Below are 14,706 nucleotides of genomic sequence, written 5' to 3' on the forward strand. Positions count from 1 at the left end.
TGTGGTTTGGCCAGGAGAGTTTGTTGGGCATGACCAGCCTTACAGTGTGTCTGTCATGCTGTTTGTGAATCTGTGAGTGTGGTAGTTCTTATTGAAAGTGACTGGACTCACAGTGCTGCACTGGCTCTGTGCTTCCTTTTTTAGTGCTGAATTGGTGATTTCTCAGAATCAAAGCACAACCACCCCCAGCCCCTCTCATATCTGAGGAAGTTTATGTTCTGCAAAATCTTCTTCTTCTTAATGTGACGGAAAAAATTGTGTTACTCTTAACACAATACGCTCGTCGTGGCGTTCTGCATGGTTTATCATATTTAGCAGTGCTGAACTCTGTGCTACACACCTGCTGATAACAAAGTCTGGGGTATTGAGCCACTCGTATAATACAGTTTAATTGTTGCATATTATTGCCAACATTTTCGTTGGGGAAAAATATGGGAGTGAATTTAAACCTGCTTAAGAACTGAGTTTTTAAAAAACACCACTTGTACTTTTTTCATGTAAGATTGTTTCATTTTTTTCATACAGCATGTTACACCCTGACCTAAACATCTGAATTTCTTGTTATATTCAGTGATACAGGATGCTGTTTCCTTTGGTATTGTGTGCAGTTATGCTGATAGGGAGCTGTAAAGTTCAAGAAGATGAATGGATTGACCCCACTGATATGCTCAATTATGATGCAGCATCAGGAACAATGAGAAGACCTTACAAGGTAGAAGAAGAAAGGGTGCGTGTCTCTCTCAAGCAGCCACATGCTTTTGGAAGATTGCTCTTAAATGGTGATAGTAGATAATGATAGTAGTACAGTGTTTTTAAGGGATTATTATGTTGTACCTGAATCCATACACAGGAAAGTCTTGTGTGTCCATGGTTAAAATTGCAAGGAAAGAAATTGTGATCTATATTACTGTAATTAGCTCAGGACGTTTTCCTGATGAGCTTCTGTTGCACTCAGATCAAGTCATATCAAGCAGGCTTTTTGTATTTTCATAGGTGGTGCTTGATTTGTGCAGGTTGTGGCACCACAAGTTACTGCTCTGAGAAGGAGTGGGTTAAGCAGCTCTTCCTAGTTTCTCAAGTATAGTGCTAAATATCTTGAAAATCAGGTTCCTAACTGATAAAAGTTGGGGGAGTTAAAGTTAATTATTATATTTTATTTTAATTAACCAGTTTCCTAGCAGTAGGAGCCAGTTTCCCATTTCTCGTGTGAGACTATTGTGAAAGTCCGTGGTGTTTTGTAATGCTGGGCCTCGGTTTTCAGAAGGAAAACTGTACTTTTAATGATTCCTTAACATTGAAGAGAAGATGAAGTAGGAAAAAAAATAGTTTTAACAAGGTGAATTGTCTCTGTTGCCTTGTATGAGGAACTGACTCTAAATATCACGAGATGCATGTTGGTTATCTAGTGCATATGTGTACACGTGGCACTGTAAACTGGGGGTGGTTGTATGGGCACCCTTGATTCTTGCCATTATTCACCTTTCAAGTTTGGTTTTACAGTCTTCAGTAATACTGTTTAAACACTACAGAACATAATTCTCTGAAGCTTAAAAAATGCAGAGTGCATTATTGCTCTCCACAGCTTTCCTCATCACCCTCCAGCTGCTCCAAGTCCACCTGATAGTCATTAGCATCCCTAAGATGCAACAGCAAGCTTTGGAGTCTTTAAGCCTGGAGCCCAACTGCTTCAGCTTTTATTAAAAAAGTAGTAGCTTTATTGCTGTCTCCCACAAAAATAGAACTACATAGTAAAGGAAAAAAATTACTACTTTGTCTTAATCCATCTTTTCAGGATTTCTTTTCTGCTCTGCAGTGAGTTTTTAGGTGGGTAGGCTGTGTGGGCTGCCCAAGCCTTCAAAACCAAACTTTGTTTCAGCATGAGTTCACTGATTAATGTGCTGTTGTGCTTCCCTGTGGAGACTTCCCTCAGTGTGCACACCTGGTTGTGTAGAAGCAGCACTGCCAAAACTGAGTCTGAGTAATGAACAGGAAACATAGTGTTCTGGAGCAAAGAAAGGCAGGCAGCCCAAAATGGGGTTTGTGTTTACTTGCAGTCTGGCTGGTGGCGTGGCCAGCTGGACTGGGAGTTTGCCTGGCTGGAAACTGCCCCTTTGCCTGCTGAGTCAGTTTTTAGCCAGTGCCATTATCTAATCTGATGCACTCAGTGGATCACCAGCGCTCAAAGGAGGGGAAAGGGCAGGTGGGGGAGGACAGGCAAGATTTCACCTTCTGCATGCATTGAGATAAACTCAAAGCAGTTCTCTGTCTGGAGCCTAAAATAACAGCAGAGAGGCAGCTGGAGTGTCATTGGGAGAGTATTAGCAGCAAAGATCTGTACTCAGTTTTTAGCTCCTTTGGTCTTTCTGAAGTGATGTGACTGTAGAGGTGTAGCAGGGCATGTTGGTCAAATTGTTGGATTCTAAAAATGGTTTTCTTCTGTAATTTTAGGGAAACTACCATGACTCTGAGGATAAGGCTCTGGATACAGTCAGTACTGAAATCTCACAAAGTTGTTCCAGGGTAATAGATTCCTTGCAACACAAGGTTTGTTCTTCAGACAATTTCCAGTGTTTTATTTTTTTTAATTAGTTCAGACATTTTCCAGTGTTTTATAGTTTGTGCTTTTTGATGATGCTCTTCTGGATAGTATCAAACAGGTGCATTGCTGGCATAATTTATGCTTTATGGAGGGGTAACCTCTGTGCAGAGGAGAGACTGAAAGTGGCTTAATTCAAGTTGTTGTTCTGCCTACAAAGGTCTGTTTCCTGACATATTTTATAATGTAACAAAATCAATAGGAGCTAGGGGCTTCTGTCCAGTGTCAACAGTTTAAAGGTGTGGTGCTGATGTTATCCCATGCTGTCAAGCTGTTCAGTCCTGTTTGATTTTAAGAGGTGGGTTGTGGGCACAGAGACCATGGCAGTGTGCAGTGGTACAGCTCTGAGGAGCTGCTCTCAGACCCCCTCCCAGGGTGTGGCGATGCTTGTGTGGGCACTGGGGCACTCGCTGCCCTCAGCCATTTGGATACCCAGTGGGATGTGTGTCATTTTAGTGGTGTTTCAGCTACGTAGGATCTTTGGCAGTTCTCTTTTTTTTTTTTGTCCCCCCGATGCAAACTTTAAATGCAAGGAGATCCAGATGTTCACATTTGTTTCTAGCCTTACTGAGGTCAGGATTTGAATATTCCTAGCAGATGTGAAATCTCCAGTACTGGCCAGTCCCATGGAAAGTAGTGTCTTCAGCAACTGCATACGCTTTTTATCTGGCATACTAATCATGGGATCATTGCTAAAATAAAGAAGTTCAGAAGTGCCCCTGTTAATCCTGAGTTTAATGTTGGTATGCTCCTATGAAGAAGCTGGTTTGAGCAAAGTGAGTAAAAGTGTCTTTTTCACAATTGCAGATTGCAGAATGTGAGAAGAGGATTGCCAAATCACATGAAAGCCGCAGCTTTTATATTTTTAAGCGATACTTGAATAAGATTTTAAATGAAGCTGGAAAACTTGGCCTTGTAAGTATTTGAATAGTCATTTAAAAAAATACTTAATTAGAATGAATTCATATTACTGCTTCATATAGCTTCCAGTTACCAAGCATTGATTAATTATGCTGGTGTACTTTAAATGAAATGAAGGGAACCGATTGGCAAAGGACAAGATGATACAAGTATGTGCATCCACTACTGCTGAGGAGACACAGTTGCCATTTGATCTGTACAGCATCCAAAGGAAGGCTGTGTTTCAGTGTATCCAAACATCTGTTGCTGGGATGCAGCTATAGAAGCTCCTTGTTCTGCTCATGTTAATGGTTGGAAACTGGAAGGAGCTAGATTTGGGTTGTTGCAGATTTTTAAGGCCTGTATTGTAGCTCTACCATGTTAACCTGCAGAGGGTAGAAGTGAGGACAAGGTAGCATGGGAGGAGTACAGAGAAATTGTCCAAGCAGCAACAGGGATCAGGTTAGGAAAGCTAAAGCCCAGATAGAATTAAACCTGGCTGAGGGCAGTACTCATAAGGAAGGGATGCCATCCAGAGGGACCCTGACAGACTTGAGAGGTGAGTCCATGCAAACCTCATGAAGTTCAGTGAGACCAAATGCAAGGTTCTGTACATGTGTTGGGGCAATCCCAGGCACAAGTATAGGCTTAGGTGGAGAATGGATTGAGACTGTCCCTGGGGAGAAAGACTTGGGAGTGCTGGTGAACCTGGCAATGTGAGCTTGCAGCCCAGAAAACCAAAGCACCCTGGGCTGCATCCAGAGCAGTGTGGGCAGCAGCAGAGCAGGGAGGGGATTTTGCCCCTCTGCTCTGCTCTGGTGTGTCCAGCCCTGGGGTCTGCAGTGTAGAAAAGAATATGGACCTGTTGGACCAACTCCAGAGGAGGCCACAAAGATTCTCAGAGGTCTGGAGCACCTCTCCTACAAAAACAGGCTGAGAGAGCTGGGGCTGTTCAGCCTGGAGAAGGCTCTGGAGAGGACCTTAGAGACCCTTTGAGTACCTAAAGGGGGACCTTATAAGAGGGACTTTTTACAAGGGTATGCAGTGCTAGGACAAGAGGGAATGGCTTTAAACTGAAAGAGAGGAGGTTTAGATTAGATATTGGGAAGAAATTCTTTGCTGTGAAAGTGGTGAGGCACTGGAAGAAGTTGTCCGGAGAAGTTGTGGATGCCCCATCCCTGGAAGCATTCAAGGCCAGGCTGGATGGGGCTTTGAACAGTGTGGTCTAGTGGGAGGTGTCCCTGACCATGGTGGGGGATTGGAACTAGATGATCTTTAAGGTCCCTTCCAACCCAGACCATTCTGTGATTCTAACTATCAAGCAATAGTAGCTTGTTAGAGTTTCCATGTAAGAATCACCTTATTACTTTCTTTATGCAGTGGTTTCAGCTGGGACAGAATGAAATTTCTTCCTGTAGCTGATGCAGTGCTGTGTTTTGGCTTCAGTGTGAGAGCACTGTTGATAACACACTGGTGTTTCAGTTGTTTCTTCAGTGGTGCTTTCTCTAAGTCAAGAACTTCTCAGAGCCTCGTGCCAGCGAGGAAGTGCAGGAGGAGCTGTGGGGGAGCATGGCCAGGACAGCTGAGCTGAGCTGGCCACAGGGATGTTGCAAACCATGGCTGTTGTGCTCAGGATGAACTGGGGGAGTTGACTGGGAGGGGCTGATTGCTGCTGGAGGACAGGCTGGGCTAAGGGGTCAGCTAAGGGAGCAGTTGTATTGTGCATCACTTGTTCCTCTGGGTTTTACTTCCTTCTTTCTCTCTTTTTCATGACTATAGTATTATTACCATCACATTTTATTTTGTTTCAATTATTAAACTGTTCTTGTCTCAGCTCATGAGGTTTACCTTTTTTCTGATTCTTCTTCCCAGCAGGAGGGATATTGGAGGAAGTGAGTGGCTGCATGATGCTTTAGCTTTTGGCTGGGCACTTTATTATCTTTGGAGATTTTTTCTATTAAGAGGTAGAATTGATTTTTAGTAATAAGTAAAATTACTGTTAAATAAGGAACATATTTAGCAATGTAAAACTTATTTTAGTATTTAACAGCTTATATCTGTATTATCCAGTCATGACTGAAGCACACGTAGTGCATATGTAATTATTACTTGTTAATGAGCACTGGTTCTGAAATTTTAGTGACAGGTGAGATAATTCACTTTATTTTTTAGGGTTTTTGCTGTAGAATTTAAGGATTACAAACCAATTGATTTGTGTTTCATGTAGTTTAGATGAACAAAAATGTTCTAGGATCATAGTGTGCCCCCTGTCCCATGTTTTCATCCTGCAGTCTGCTTCTGAAGGGTGCTGGTACAGAATGAATATGATAGGTTTTTGCCTAGGGATGCACTTCTATTTCCAAATAAGCAGCTTTTAACCATTGTTTTGCTTTGCTTTGAATTCAGCCTGAGGAAAGCGTGGGCTACGTCCATTACGATGCTGAGATCATTCTTACAAGACAGACGTATGTGGAGATCCTTAGGTTTGTCAATGAGGAAGCCTGGCAGCCAGGTGCCCTGGATGAGGCACTGAGTGATATTTTGATAAATTTTAAACACCATGATGATCAAGCTTGGAAGTGGAGATTTGAAGATGCTTTTGGAATTGATCTATATAATTTGTTTTTGGTAAGAGAATGAAGGTTGATTGTTGGTTTTAATTGCCGTTTTCTTCGGTTTCTCTGTGCAAGGCTAGTCAATTAATATTACCATCTTAACTCCACACATAAAGCAGTCCTTTCCATCATACTTTCAGTAAGTCACTTTTCTTTTATGGTTGCTGAAGGATGTATTTGCTTTAAGAAGGAATTCAAGTTTTTTATTTGTGTGGTCATCTGCTCTTATTGTAGCTTTGGTTTGGGGTTTTTTTCTGGTGTGCTTTTTTTTTCTTGTCTTTTATATCTGTGTTGCCACTCATTATGCTCTAGCACTTTCTTATCATTAGAGCTGACACCTCATGCATTATAGATTTTCCAGGTTTGTCTCTTGTTCATGTAGATGTTGAATCTGTTGGTTTCTGCAAGAGTTGGAATGTATTTATATTGAGCCAAGGATATATTTGAACTCCTATAGGTGAGAGGCTTCTGCAAATTTTGTGGAAAAAATTGTGTAGTGTTGGAGAGGAAAGGATGACTGGGAATTATAAAGTGCTAAACTGAGGATCTCTAATAAGCTGAAGCTTTCTGAATAAATCTTTACAATTCAAAATACGCTGTTTTATGCTGACATAATCTTGCATGTAGCCTGTCTAGATCTGAGGGGTCCCTGGAAGCCAGATGACAAAAGCAAGCTGTCAGTAACCTCTGATAGGGGTCCTCAGGTGGAAAGACACTGAAGTGCTTCTCTGAAGTCTTGCTGCTGGTACCCAAACTGTAACTTTGTCTCTTAACCAAAGTGCAGGAGTTGGCAGCAGTTGTTCTGTGGTTCATGGCAGGCACAAACTGCTCAAGCACTGACTGACAGCAATTTGATAATTTAGAAGTGGGGTCTCTAATGTAACTAACATCCTAAGGAAGAAATAATTAAAGATCACAAGAAGCAAGTGAGCAATTGCAATGTAAGGCTGTGATAGGAATGAATACTAGTACTGCCTCAAAACTGTTCTGTCTTGTACAGATGGGCTGTGGAACTGAGGAAACACTTCTCAGCTATTCTGTGTAAATGACACTAGTAAAAACAAAAGTTGGAAGTTTCTTCATGTGTCCTGTCAGTAAGCTTGGAAAATTCCAAATGTGGGTCATAATTTTTTTCCTCTTTTCTTTTTCAGCTACTCTTGTGCTTAGTGTGCATTGTAATTGTAATAGCTACAGAACTCTGGACACGTATTCTTTGGTTTGTTCAGCTAAAACGTGTTTTATTAATAAGCTTTTTCATCAGTTTTGCATGGAATTGGCTTTACTTGTATAAGGTAAGTTCTGTAATCCTAATGGCTTTTTGGCTTAAAACTTTACAGTTATGATGGAGTTAAGGTTACTTAGTTCCTTTGGTTAGTTTACATAAAGCTCTTAATTAACTGCAGAATAAATGGATAAACATTTTATTTTACATGTTTATGGGTGTGTTAGGCTTAAAGAACAAAAGAAACCCTGACAACTTTATCCTGCTGTAGAGGTGCACAGAATTCAGAGAGCACTAGAACTCTGATTTCACCACGTGGGCAAGGCAGATGTGACCTCTAACTAAAGCAGCTTGGTAGAAAAGTTACACAGAAATACATTATGAGGAGGCTTTTTCTTAAAATTCCCTGGCAGAAAGTGTGTTTGATGTGATAGACCAGATAAACGCTTCATTAATGGTGATGAAGTGGCTGATGGTACAATAGGATCAGTTTTATTGAGGAGGAATTTAAGCTACCAGATCATAGCCCCACCACAAAATCTGCCCCTCACATCTTATCATCAGGATTGAGCTGCAGCTTGTCAAACCCAGGGATAGCAGAGTGCTGGAGTGGGATGGCTCTGGCACAGGAGTGGAATGCCACTTTTCTAAAGAAGGAGACTTTTCTAAATACATATTACATGGGGAATTGCCATTACAGGGGGACAGTGGGGAAATTCTCATTTACATGGGGAACCACCCCAGGCCTGCTGAGAGCAAACAGAGATAGCTGAGGAGCAGCACTCGTGGCTGCAGCCTGCTCACTGTGTTTCCCATCCCTGCTGTTCCTGCAGCTGGCTTTTGCTCAGCACCAGGCAGAGATTGCCAAGATGGGGCAGTTTGATAATGTCTGTGAGGAGAAGCTGGACTGGCGGGGAAGTCTTATCGGTGAGTACTTGTGTTGGTACTTTGCAGTAGTAGTTAAAATCACAAAATATCAATTCACAGTATCCCAGAATATTCAGATTTCTTCATTAGTAGTACAGGGAATTTTTCTACAGTACATGATTATGTGATTTTACCCTTTTTCCATCCCATAGAACTTTGTCTTCTAGGCCTTGGGAGGAGAGCTGATGACAGCACTGTACTTGGAGCATGTCATGGTGTTATGTCTAACTTCCCCATGTTTCCCCAGCCACCATCCCCAGTACCATTCAGTGCCATTTACTGAAGACAGACAGGCAGAGTTCAGGACAAGGATTTTTTTTTCATGTATCAGGCCTGTGAATACAATGGATTTCAGGAATTGGATCTGTAATTGTTTACTCAAGTGTTAGTATTTTACAGAGAAAGCTGATTTTTTTATTAGCTGTTCTTTCTATCCAGTGCTATAGCAAGTAGATGAAGGGTGGCAGCTCTTACAGAGTGCTTGTTATGGTGTTATGTCTAACTTCCCCATGTTTCCCCAGCCACCATCCCCAGTACCATTCAGTGCCATTTACTGAAGACAGACAGGCAGAGTTCAGGACAAGGATTTTTTTTTTCATGTATCAGGCCTGTGAATACAATGGATTTCAGGAATTGGATCTGTAATTGTTTACTCAAGTGTTAGTATTTTACAGAGAAAGCTGATTTTTTTATTAGCTGTTCTTTCTATCCAGTGCTATAGCAAGTAGATGAAGGGTGGCAGCTCTTACAGAGTGCTTGTTATGGTCTTCCCTTTGTAATTTCTTGACTCTGTTTTTGATAAATGTTAATGATTTATGTTCTGACTGCAGTAAAACCAAACTACAGAAACACTGATGTCATACATCACTTGTTTATAATGTAAAAATTCCCTTAAGAAGACTTTCTGCTTGTAACTAAAATAGACCCTTGAATCTAGCAAGCAAAATAGACAATTTCAATCTCCTGCAGACTGGCAGATGAGCAATAACACAGAATGATGCTGTGTCAGTAGCTGTGAACACAGTGTGCAAGTTCATAGTTTCCACAGATGTGACTTTTTTTCCCTGAGGCTTCTGGGGTACTAAGCTCACCTAAAGAGCTTTCTTGACTATACATGGCAAAACTTCAGGTTCTCCTCTTTCTTTCCAGCCTTCCCTCTCCTTCCTGCATCCCCATGACTGGATAAACTGTACTGCCAAGCTAATCTCAGATGTGTAAAAATAAATCTCAGTTCTGAACCATATCTAGAAGAGTTCTCTTCCATCTGTAACTGAAATGCTACTTTCTGTATTACTGCTGTGTCACAAAATGTATTTTTAAGTAGTAAAAATATGTCTCTGCTTTGACTTCAGAATGGCTTAGAAGTACATGGACGTTTCAGAACGATCCCTGTCAGAAGTACTATGAAACTCTGCTTGTAAATCCTATTTTGCTGGTTCCACCAACAAAGGTATGCCAAGCCCAATGCGACTGTTCATGTTTGTTGTTTGTGTGACAACACTGGTTTGTTGTTTGTATTTTTCTAGGCCTTGGCAATAACTTTCACCAACTTTGTAACTGAGCCTTTGAAGCACGTAGGACAAGGTATTGGTGAGTTCATCAAGGCACTTATGAAGGAGATACCATTAATTCTGCAGGTTCCAGTGCTCATTATGATGGCTCTGGCTGTCCTGGTTTGTATACATTTCTCTTATATTTAAAAGCTCCATTTTATTTTTTATATATTAAATGTATTTATATTTAAGTATTATCTATTATATTACTTACTTACTTGTACAGCTGAACAGATTTCTTAGTACAAATGAAATTACTTCTACAAGGGAATTTTTTCTTGACAAAGACTTCGTACTACAATTGGTCTAGGAATTAAAATAGCCAAGTTTTGTATTCAAACCATATTCTTCTCCCACACCCCAAGTGGGATATAATAGCATTGAACTGCTTAAAATCTTAGACTCTCTGACAGTTTATTGCACCTTAGTTCCCATTTCTTCTTTGAGTCATTTACACAGTGAGGCATCTAGTTGGCATTTTGTACACAAAAGCATTGAGTTAGAGCCTTAAACATCTTTAATGTAGCACCAAGAAGGAACTGCATCCAGCCTGGCAGTTCCTGCAGCATGGTCAGACTGCAGCATGCTGGAATTGGAGCTGTTTTCTTCACCTGAGCTTTTCTTCCAGAGTCTTTCAGATATGTGACACTGAAATCTGTGTGAAAACCATAGGCTGCAGATATTTGGTGTTTTGCTCAATTTGGTTTTTTTTCCTCTCCCCCAGGCTTTTTGCTATGGTGCAGGATCATCAGTGTCTGCATTAAGATATTTAACGTCTTCTCAGAAGAAAAGTCTTCCTCTGCCTGCGAGTCAGCAGGAGCAAATAGCCTTCGGGCAGTACGAAGGGAGGCCAGCAGATGAGTATTATTTGCAGAAGCATCCTTCTGTCCCCAGAGGCCACCAGGACAGAGGGGATGCCTCCACAAGGCCTCTCCCCACGGCGAGACCGGGCAATGGCAGCAGGAGCCCGGACACGGCGCACACCAGCGACAAGCCGGATGCACAGGTACCAGAGTCCCCCAGGGACCAGAGTCCCACAGACCAGCACCTGCTGTGACTCCTGGTGCTCTGGGAGGTGGCATTAAACTGAACAGATTGCAATGGCACCTGCTAGAACACATTTAAACAAGAAGCTTAACCCAGATGTGGGAGAGAGAGGAATTAAGGAAGTACATATTCCCCTAAGAACAGTTTGATAGAGGTGTCTTGGATGTGTTTCTTCTGGAAAAATACCTTGCAATGGCTAACTGTGTCAGGAAGCTACTGAATTAAAACTCTTTAAACACAACTTCAGTTTTGAGAGATCAGTACTTGGGTCAGCCTGGGCAATCATGATAACCCACAGAAGAAGGTAAAAAGCAGTGCTGACGTTCCTGTTAACTATAGAAAATTCAAACCACATTTATACTCTACATTATTTACAGGTTCTGTTTCCCCAGGAAAAAATATCCTTGTGTTGCTTTGGATGAGCTCTGCCCCCTGAGCTGGGATGCACTTGAAACAATAGATGCTGTCACTTTAGACTGCTTAATTGATTGTTACGATTTTTTTGCAGAACAGATTGTACACTGAATCTGAAGTGCATAGACTTGGAAATCTCAAAGCTGAAAACTTGAATGAAGAACCTGCACTTGAGCAGCAAAAACAGGAGACAGATAAAGCTGAGGGAGAGACTGGAGAAAATGGTGACCCTAATAGAAACCTAGAAGGGAAAAGTTCTGCTATGGAACCATCTGAAGAGAAGAAAAAGATTGTTTTACATGACTCCCAGGAAAGAGACTAAGGAAGACCCAAGCTTTTCGTAAGTTTTCTCTAATCTTTACTTGTCACATGCTTGCTAATTCTGCTCATTCTCAAGCGTAGAAGAGAGAACAACAGCAAGCTGGAAGGTCAGGTTGTAAAATCTGGGAGAGTGAGTAGATGTACCGTGTCTGGAATCTGAAATAAAGGTGTTAAGTAAGATGATATGCCTTTAAGTGGCCAAAAAACCCCAGGCTCATGGAGTGTTGCTGCTTGTTGGAAATAAGGTTTGTGTAGTAAGTTTTGAGTAATTCCCATAATACTAATTCCTAGCTCATATGTCTCAGGTCTGTCTTTAGGTTTATGTTCTTTAAAATCAGTTTGCTTCTTGTCAGCTGGGTTGTAGGACATCCTACGGCTTTCCTCCTGGTGTCATGATTTGCAGAGAGTGAGAACCTGAGGTTGTAGCAGTGGTTTTTAGGGCAAGGACCAGGAACTACCCTGGGGACATTCCAGTGGTTGGTCCCCAGAACTCTCCCAGCACAGCCTGTCCTTTGCCAGAGCAGGAGAGGAATTGAGGTCAGGTACAGCAGGCAGCAGCTGTGTGTGACACTGGAAATTGAGGTGCTGCAGGAACTGCCCCGGGCCTGTGTGAGTTGGTGCCCAGTGCCCACCACCCCTGTGATTCCTGGTGCATGGGCAGGTACCACGCAAGCTGTAGAGCAGCATGAGCAGCTGTCTCTTGAAAGCAAGTACCCCTTGAAACCTTCTGCTGATTGCAAAACTGTTCTGAATTAATGTGGGAAACAGTTAACTAAATATTACCAAAAAACCCATCATGTTTCAAAAATCTATTCTTTATTAAACAGAATGAAAACTAGGGTTTAATTTTTTTGTAGAAATGATTGTTTCTTCCAAACTCTGTTTCTGCAAAGAGACTAAATACTGAAGCTATTTCTCCTTTTTTTTTTTTAATTATTTTTTTAAAAAAGTATAAAAGAAAACAGGACCTTTTTTCAGGAGGTACAAATCAGGGGGGAAAAAAAAATCAAGTTTTCTTTAAAAAGAACATAAAAATTCAGGTCTTATACTAGATTGAGACAGTGGTAGAATCCACTTGAGCAATGAGAGAATTGACAGAGAAAAAAAATCATAATTCTGATAGACTAGAAACAAGAGGGAGACCCAGTACCTCAGACACTGCTCTTAAAGCAGCTGCCACCTGCAGGAGCAGGGACAACTCTAGAACTACTGCTCAGGAGTGTGATGCTGCTGCTATTTCTGTGAAAAACCAGGAGAAAGGAGACAAAGTTACTAACTGTAGTCATCTTAAAAAAGGCAAGTGTGCTTTTCCAGCAAACCAAAATGATCCCTGGCTGCTGCTGTACAGTACGTGCCTCTGGGGGGCTTCAGCTGGAATTGGGTCCCTTTATAGCCGAGGGTAAGTGGACTCTCTGTTCATCCATTCTCTTCCCTTGCGAGCGTAAAATCAGGCTGAAAAAATCCTCATCTGGTACAGTGGGGCCTTTGGCAGCTCCTGGAGGAGCACATCTCTGATCATCCAGTCTAGAACCCTACAGACAGACCAAGCAGTAAAAACCGCGTATGTACAGGAACATACATAGTAAATGAACAATATTAAGTGAAAAAGCTACTAAAAGCTTTTGTTTTCAGGTTTAAAGCTAGTAGAGAGATTTAATTTTTAAGTTTTGTTTGAAGTTAAACATGCCAAATGAAATTGAGTCCAAGTGTAGATAAAATGGTTCCTCTGACAGACTTGTCCACGTGTATCTGAAAATAACCCCCCAGATCAGTTCTTTAAAATAGTGCAAAATGAGATTTAAGTGTCCTTTGTCTAGAAGAAGAATTTTAGCATTAGTACAGGGTCTTTCTAGTCTCAAAACAACAGAAAGGATGGTTGGCTTCCTTTCCTTACATGGGTACTAAGAAATGGCCACAGTGGTGTGAGGTTTGGGAAGGCCCCTTGCCTGCAAACCCTGCTGGGCTGGGGGCTGTGCTCCTTTCACACAGCCACCCTCCTTGCCAGCTTCTGCAGGCTGGGGGCTGCCACAGGCACAGCAGGGAAGGGCTGTTCTCTGCAGGAACAGGCTGCTGCTGGATGGCAGTGTGGCCACAGGAGGAAAAGCACAGCTTTCAGTGGTGGATGGACCTGGGACAGGCACCCTTGAGACAAAAAGGCTCAAAAGACAGCCATCCTTCTGTGCTTGTTTAAAGCAGGAGCATCTGTTCTGATTAGAGGGGATTAAATATTTTTCCATTCCTAAATGAGACAGAATATTTCTAGATTCTTTGCTTGACTCACAGAAGGAAACAGACAAGCTGCTACAACAGAACATGGTATTCCATCAGGTTGATGAACACTGTCACCATCAGTGAAGGTTCAATTCCAGGTGCTGCTTTCTCACCCAGGCCACCATACTGACTGACCTCTGGAGAACTCAGCATCTGAATTTTGTATTTTGGGATGCTTATCAACCCATCAGATAAACCAGCACGTCTTTTTAGTTAACTTCTTTTTGGTCTAATTGGTATACGCACCGTGTTCTATTGACCATCAGTCACCTCACTTGTATGTTGCTATAAGCTGTTACCAGTTAAACTTAACCTCATGGGAATGATGACCACTATTACCACCAAAACCTGGATACTGAATTCTTTCAGCTGATAAATTAGGCTTGCTGGTTTATCAGGTGCCCTCCTTAGTGTGCCAAATCTAAACACTTAAAACCATTTTACACTCCTTGTAATAGCCTCACTTGTTTTCCTTCACTTTTTAATCATTTCTTACTTTTAATAGTTACCATGGTATAAATACCAAAATTACACTTACTAGACAATGGATAATTAAACAAACAGACAAACCAACAAAGAAGAATTGTCCCAAAACTTAAACCCCCAGCCCTAATCTTTTGTTCTCTTATGTTCCTCCTTATCTGCCAGATCAATGTGTATCTCAAAGCACATGATAAACTAAGTGGCTTACTTGCAGGAACTCAGTAGCAGGAGGCACAAATGAAGTCCCCAGAGACAGAAGCTGAGGAATTTGTTGTTAAGCACTTACCTGGCATTTAATCAATATATCAAAGAAGTCATCATCCAGTTCCCTGTTGTTGCTGGCCATGAGGTGGCCCA

The 14,706-nt window shown here is 41.7% G+C and overlaps 2 protein-coding genes across 5 annotated transcripts in view; one reads left to right on the forward strand and one right to left on the reverse strand.

The window, feature by feature from the left end:
• The first annotated feature begins 407 nt into the window (after positions 1–407).
• CLCC1 (chloride channel CLIC like 1) overlaps positions 408–14,706 on the forward strand; it is a 15,475-nt gene continuing 1,176 nt past the window's right edge. Inside the window, exons 1-10 of one of the 4 annotated variants that reach the window (XM_017729735.1) lie at positions 408–727; positions 2,449–2,544; positions 3,404–3,511; positions 5,903–6,124; positions 7,263–7,403; positions 8,167–8,260; positions 9,613–9,710; positions 9,787–9,933; positions 10,538–10,819; positions 11,374–11,503. In XM_017729735.1, coding sequence (XP_017585224.1) covers positions 581–727; positions 2,449–2,544; positions 3,404–3,511; positions 5,903–6,124; positions 7,263–7,403; positions 8,167–8,260; positions 9,613–9,710; positions 9,787–9,933; positions 10,538–10,819; positions 11,374–11,385 — 1,347 coding nt within the window. In that variant the 5' untranslated portion in view covers positions 408–580 and the 3' untranslated portion in view covers positions 11,386–11,503. Of the gene's footprint in view, positions 728–2,448; positions 2,545–3,403; positions 3,512–5,902; positions 6,125–7,262; positions 7,404–8,166; positions 8,261–9,612; positions 9,711–9,786; positions 9,934–10,537; positions 10,820–11,368; positions 11,615–14,706 lie in introns of those variants that run through there. The other 3 variants (XM_017729732.1, XM_008630223.2, XM_017729734.1) reach the window with 3 other exon arrangements.
• Positions 12,390–14,706, reverse strand: part of GPSM2 (G-protein signaling modulator 2) — an 18,086-nt gene continuing 15,769 nt past the window's right edge. The window contains exons 14-15 of the mRNA XM_017729736.1: positions 14,636–14,706; positions 12,390–13,127 (exon numbers count right to left, since the gene is read on the reverse strand). The exon at positions 14,636–14,706 is cut by the window's right edge and continues 35 nt beyond it. Coding sequence (XP_017585225.1) covers positions 12,963–13,127; positions 14,636–14,706 — 236 coding nt within the window. The 3' untranslated portion in view covers positions 12,390–12,962. The remainder of the gene's footprint in view (positions 13,128–14,635) is intronic.

Source organism: Corvus brachyrhynchos, unplaced genomic scaffold (genome assembly GCF_000691975.1).
Source record: "Corvus brachyrhynchos isolate BGI_N302 unplaced genomic scaffold, ASM69197v1 scaffold101, whole genome shotgun sequence".
Lineage (NCBI taxonomy): Eukaryota > Metazoa > Chordata > Aves > Passeriformes > Corvidae > Corvus > Corvus brachyrhynchos.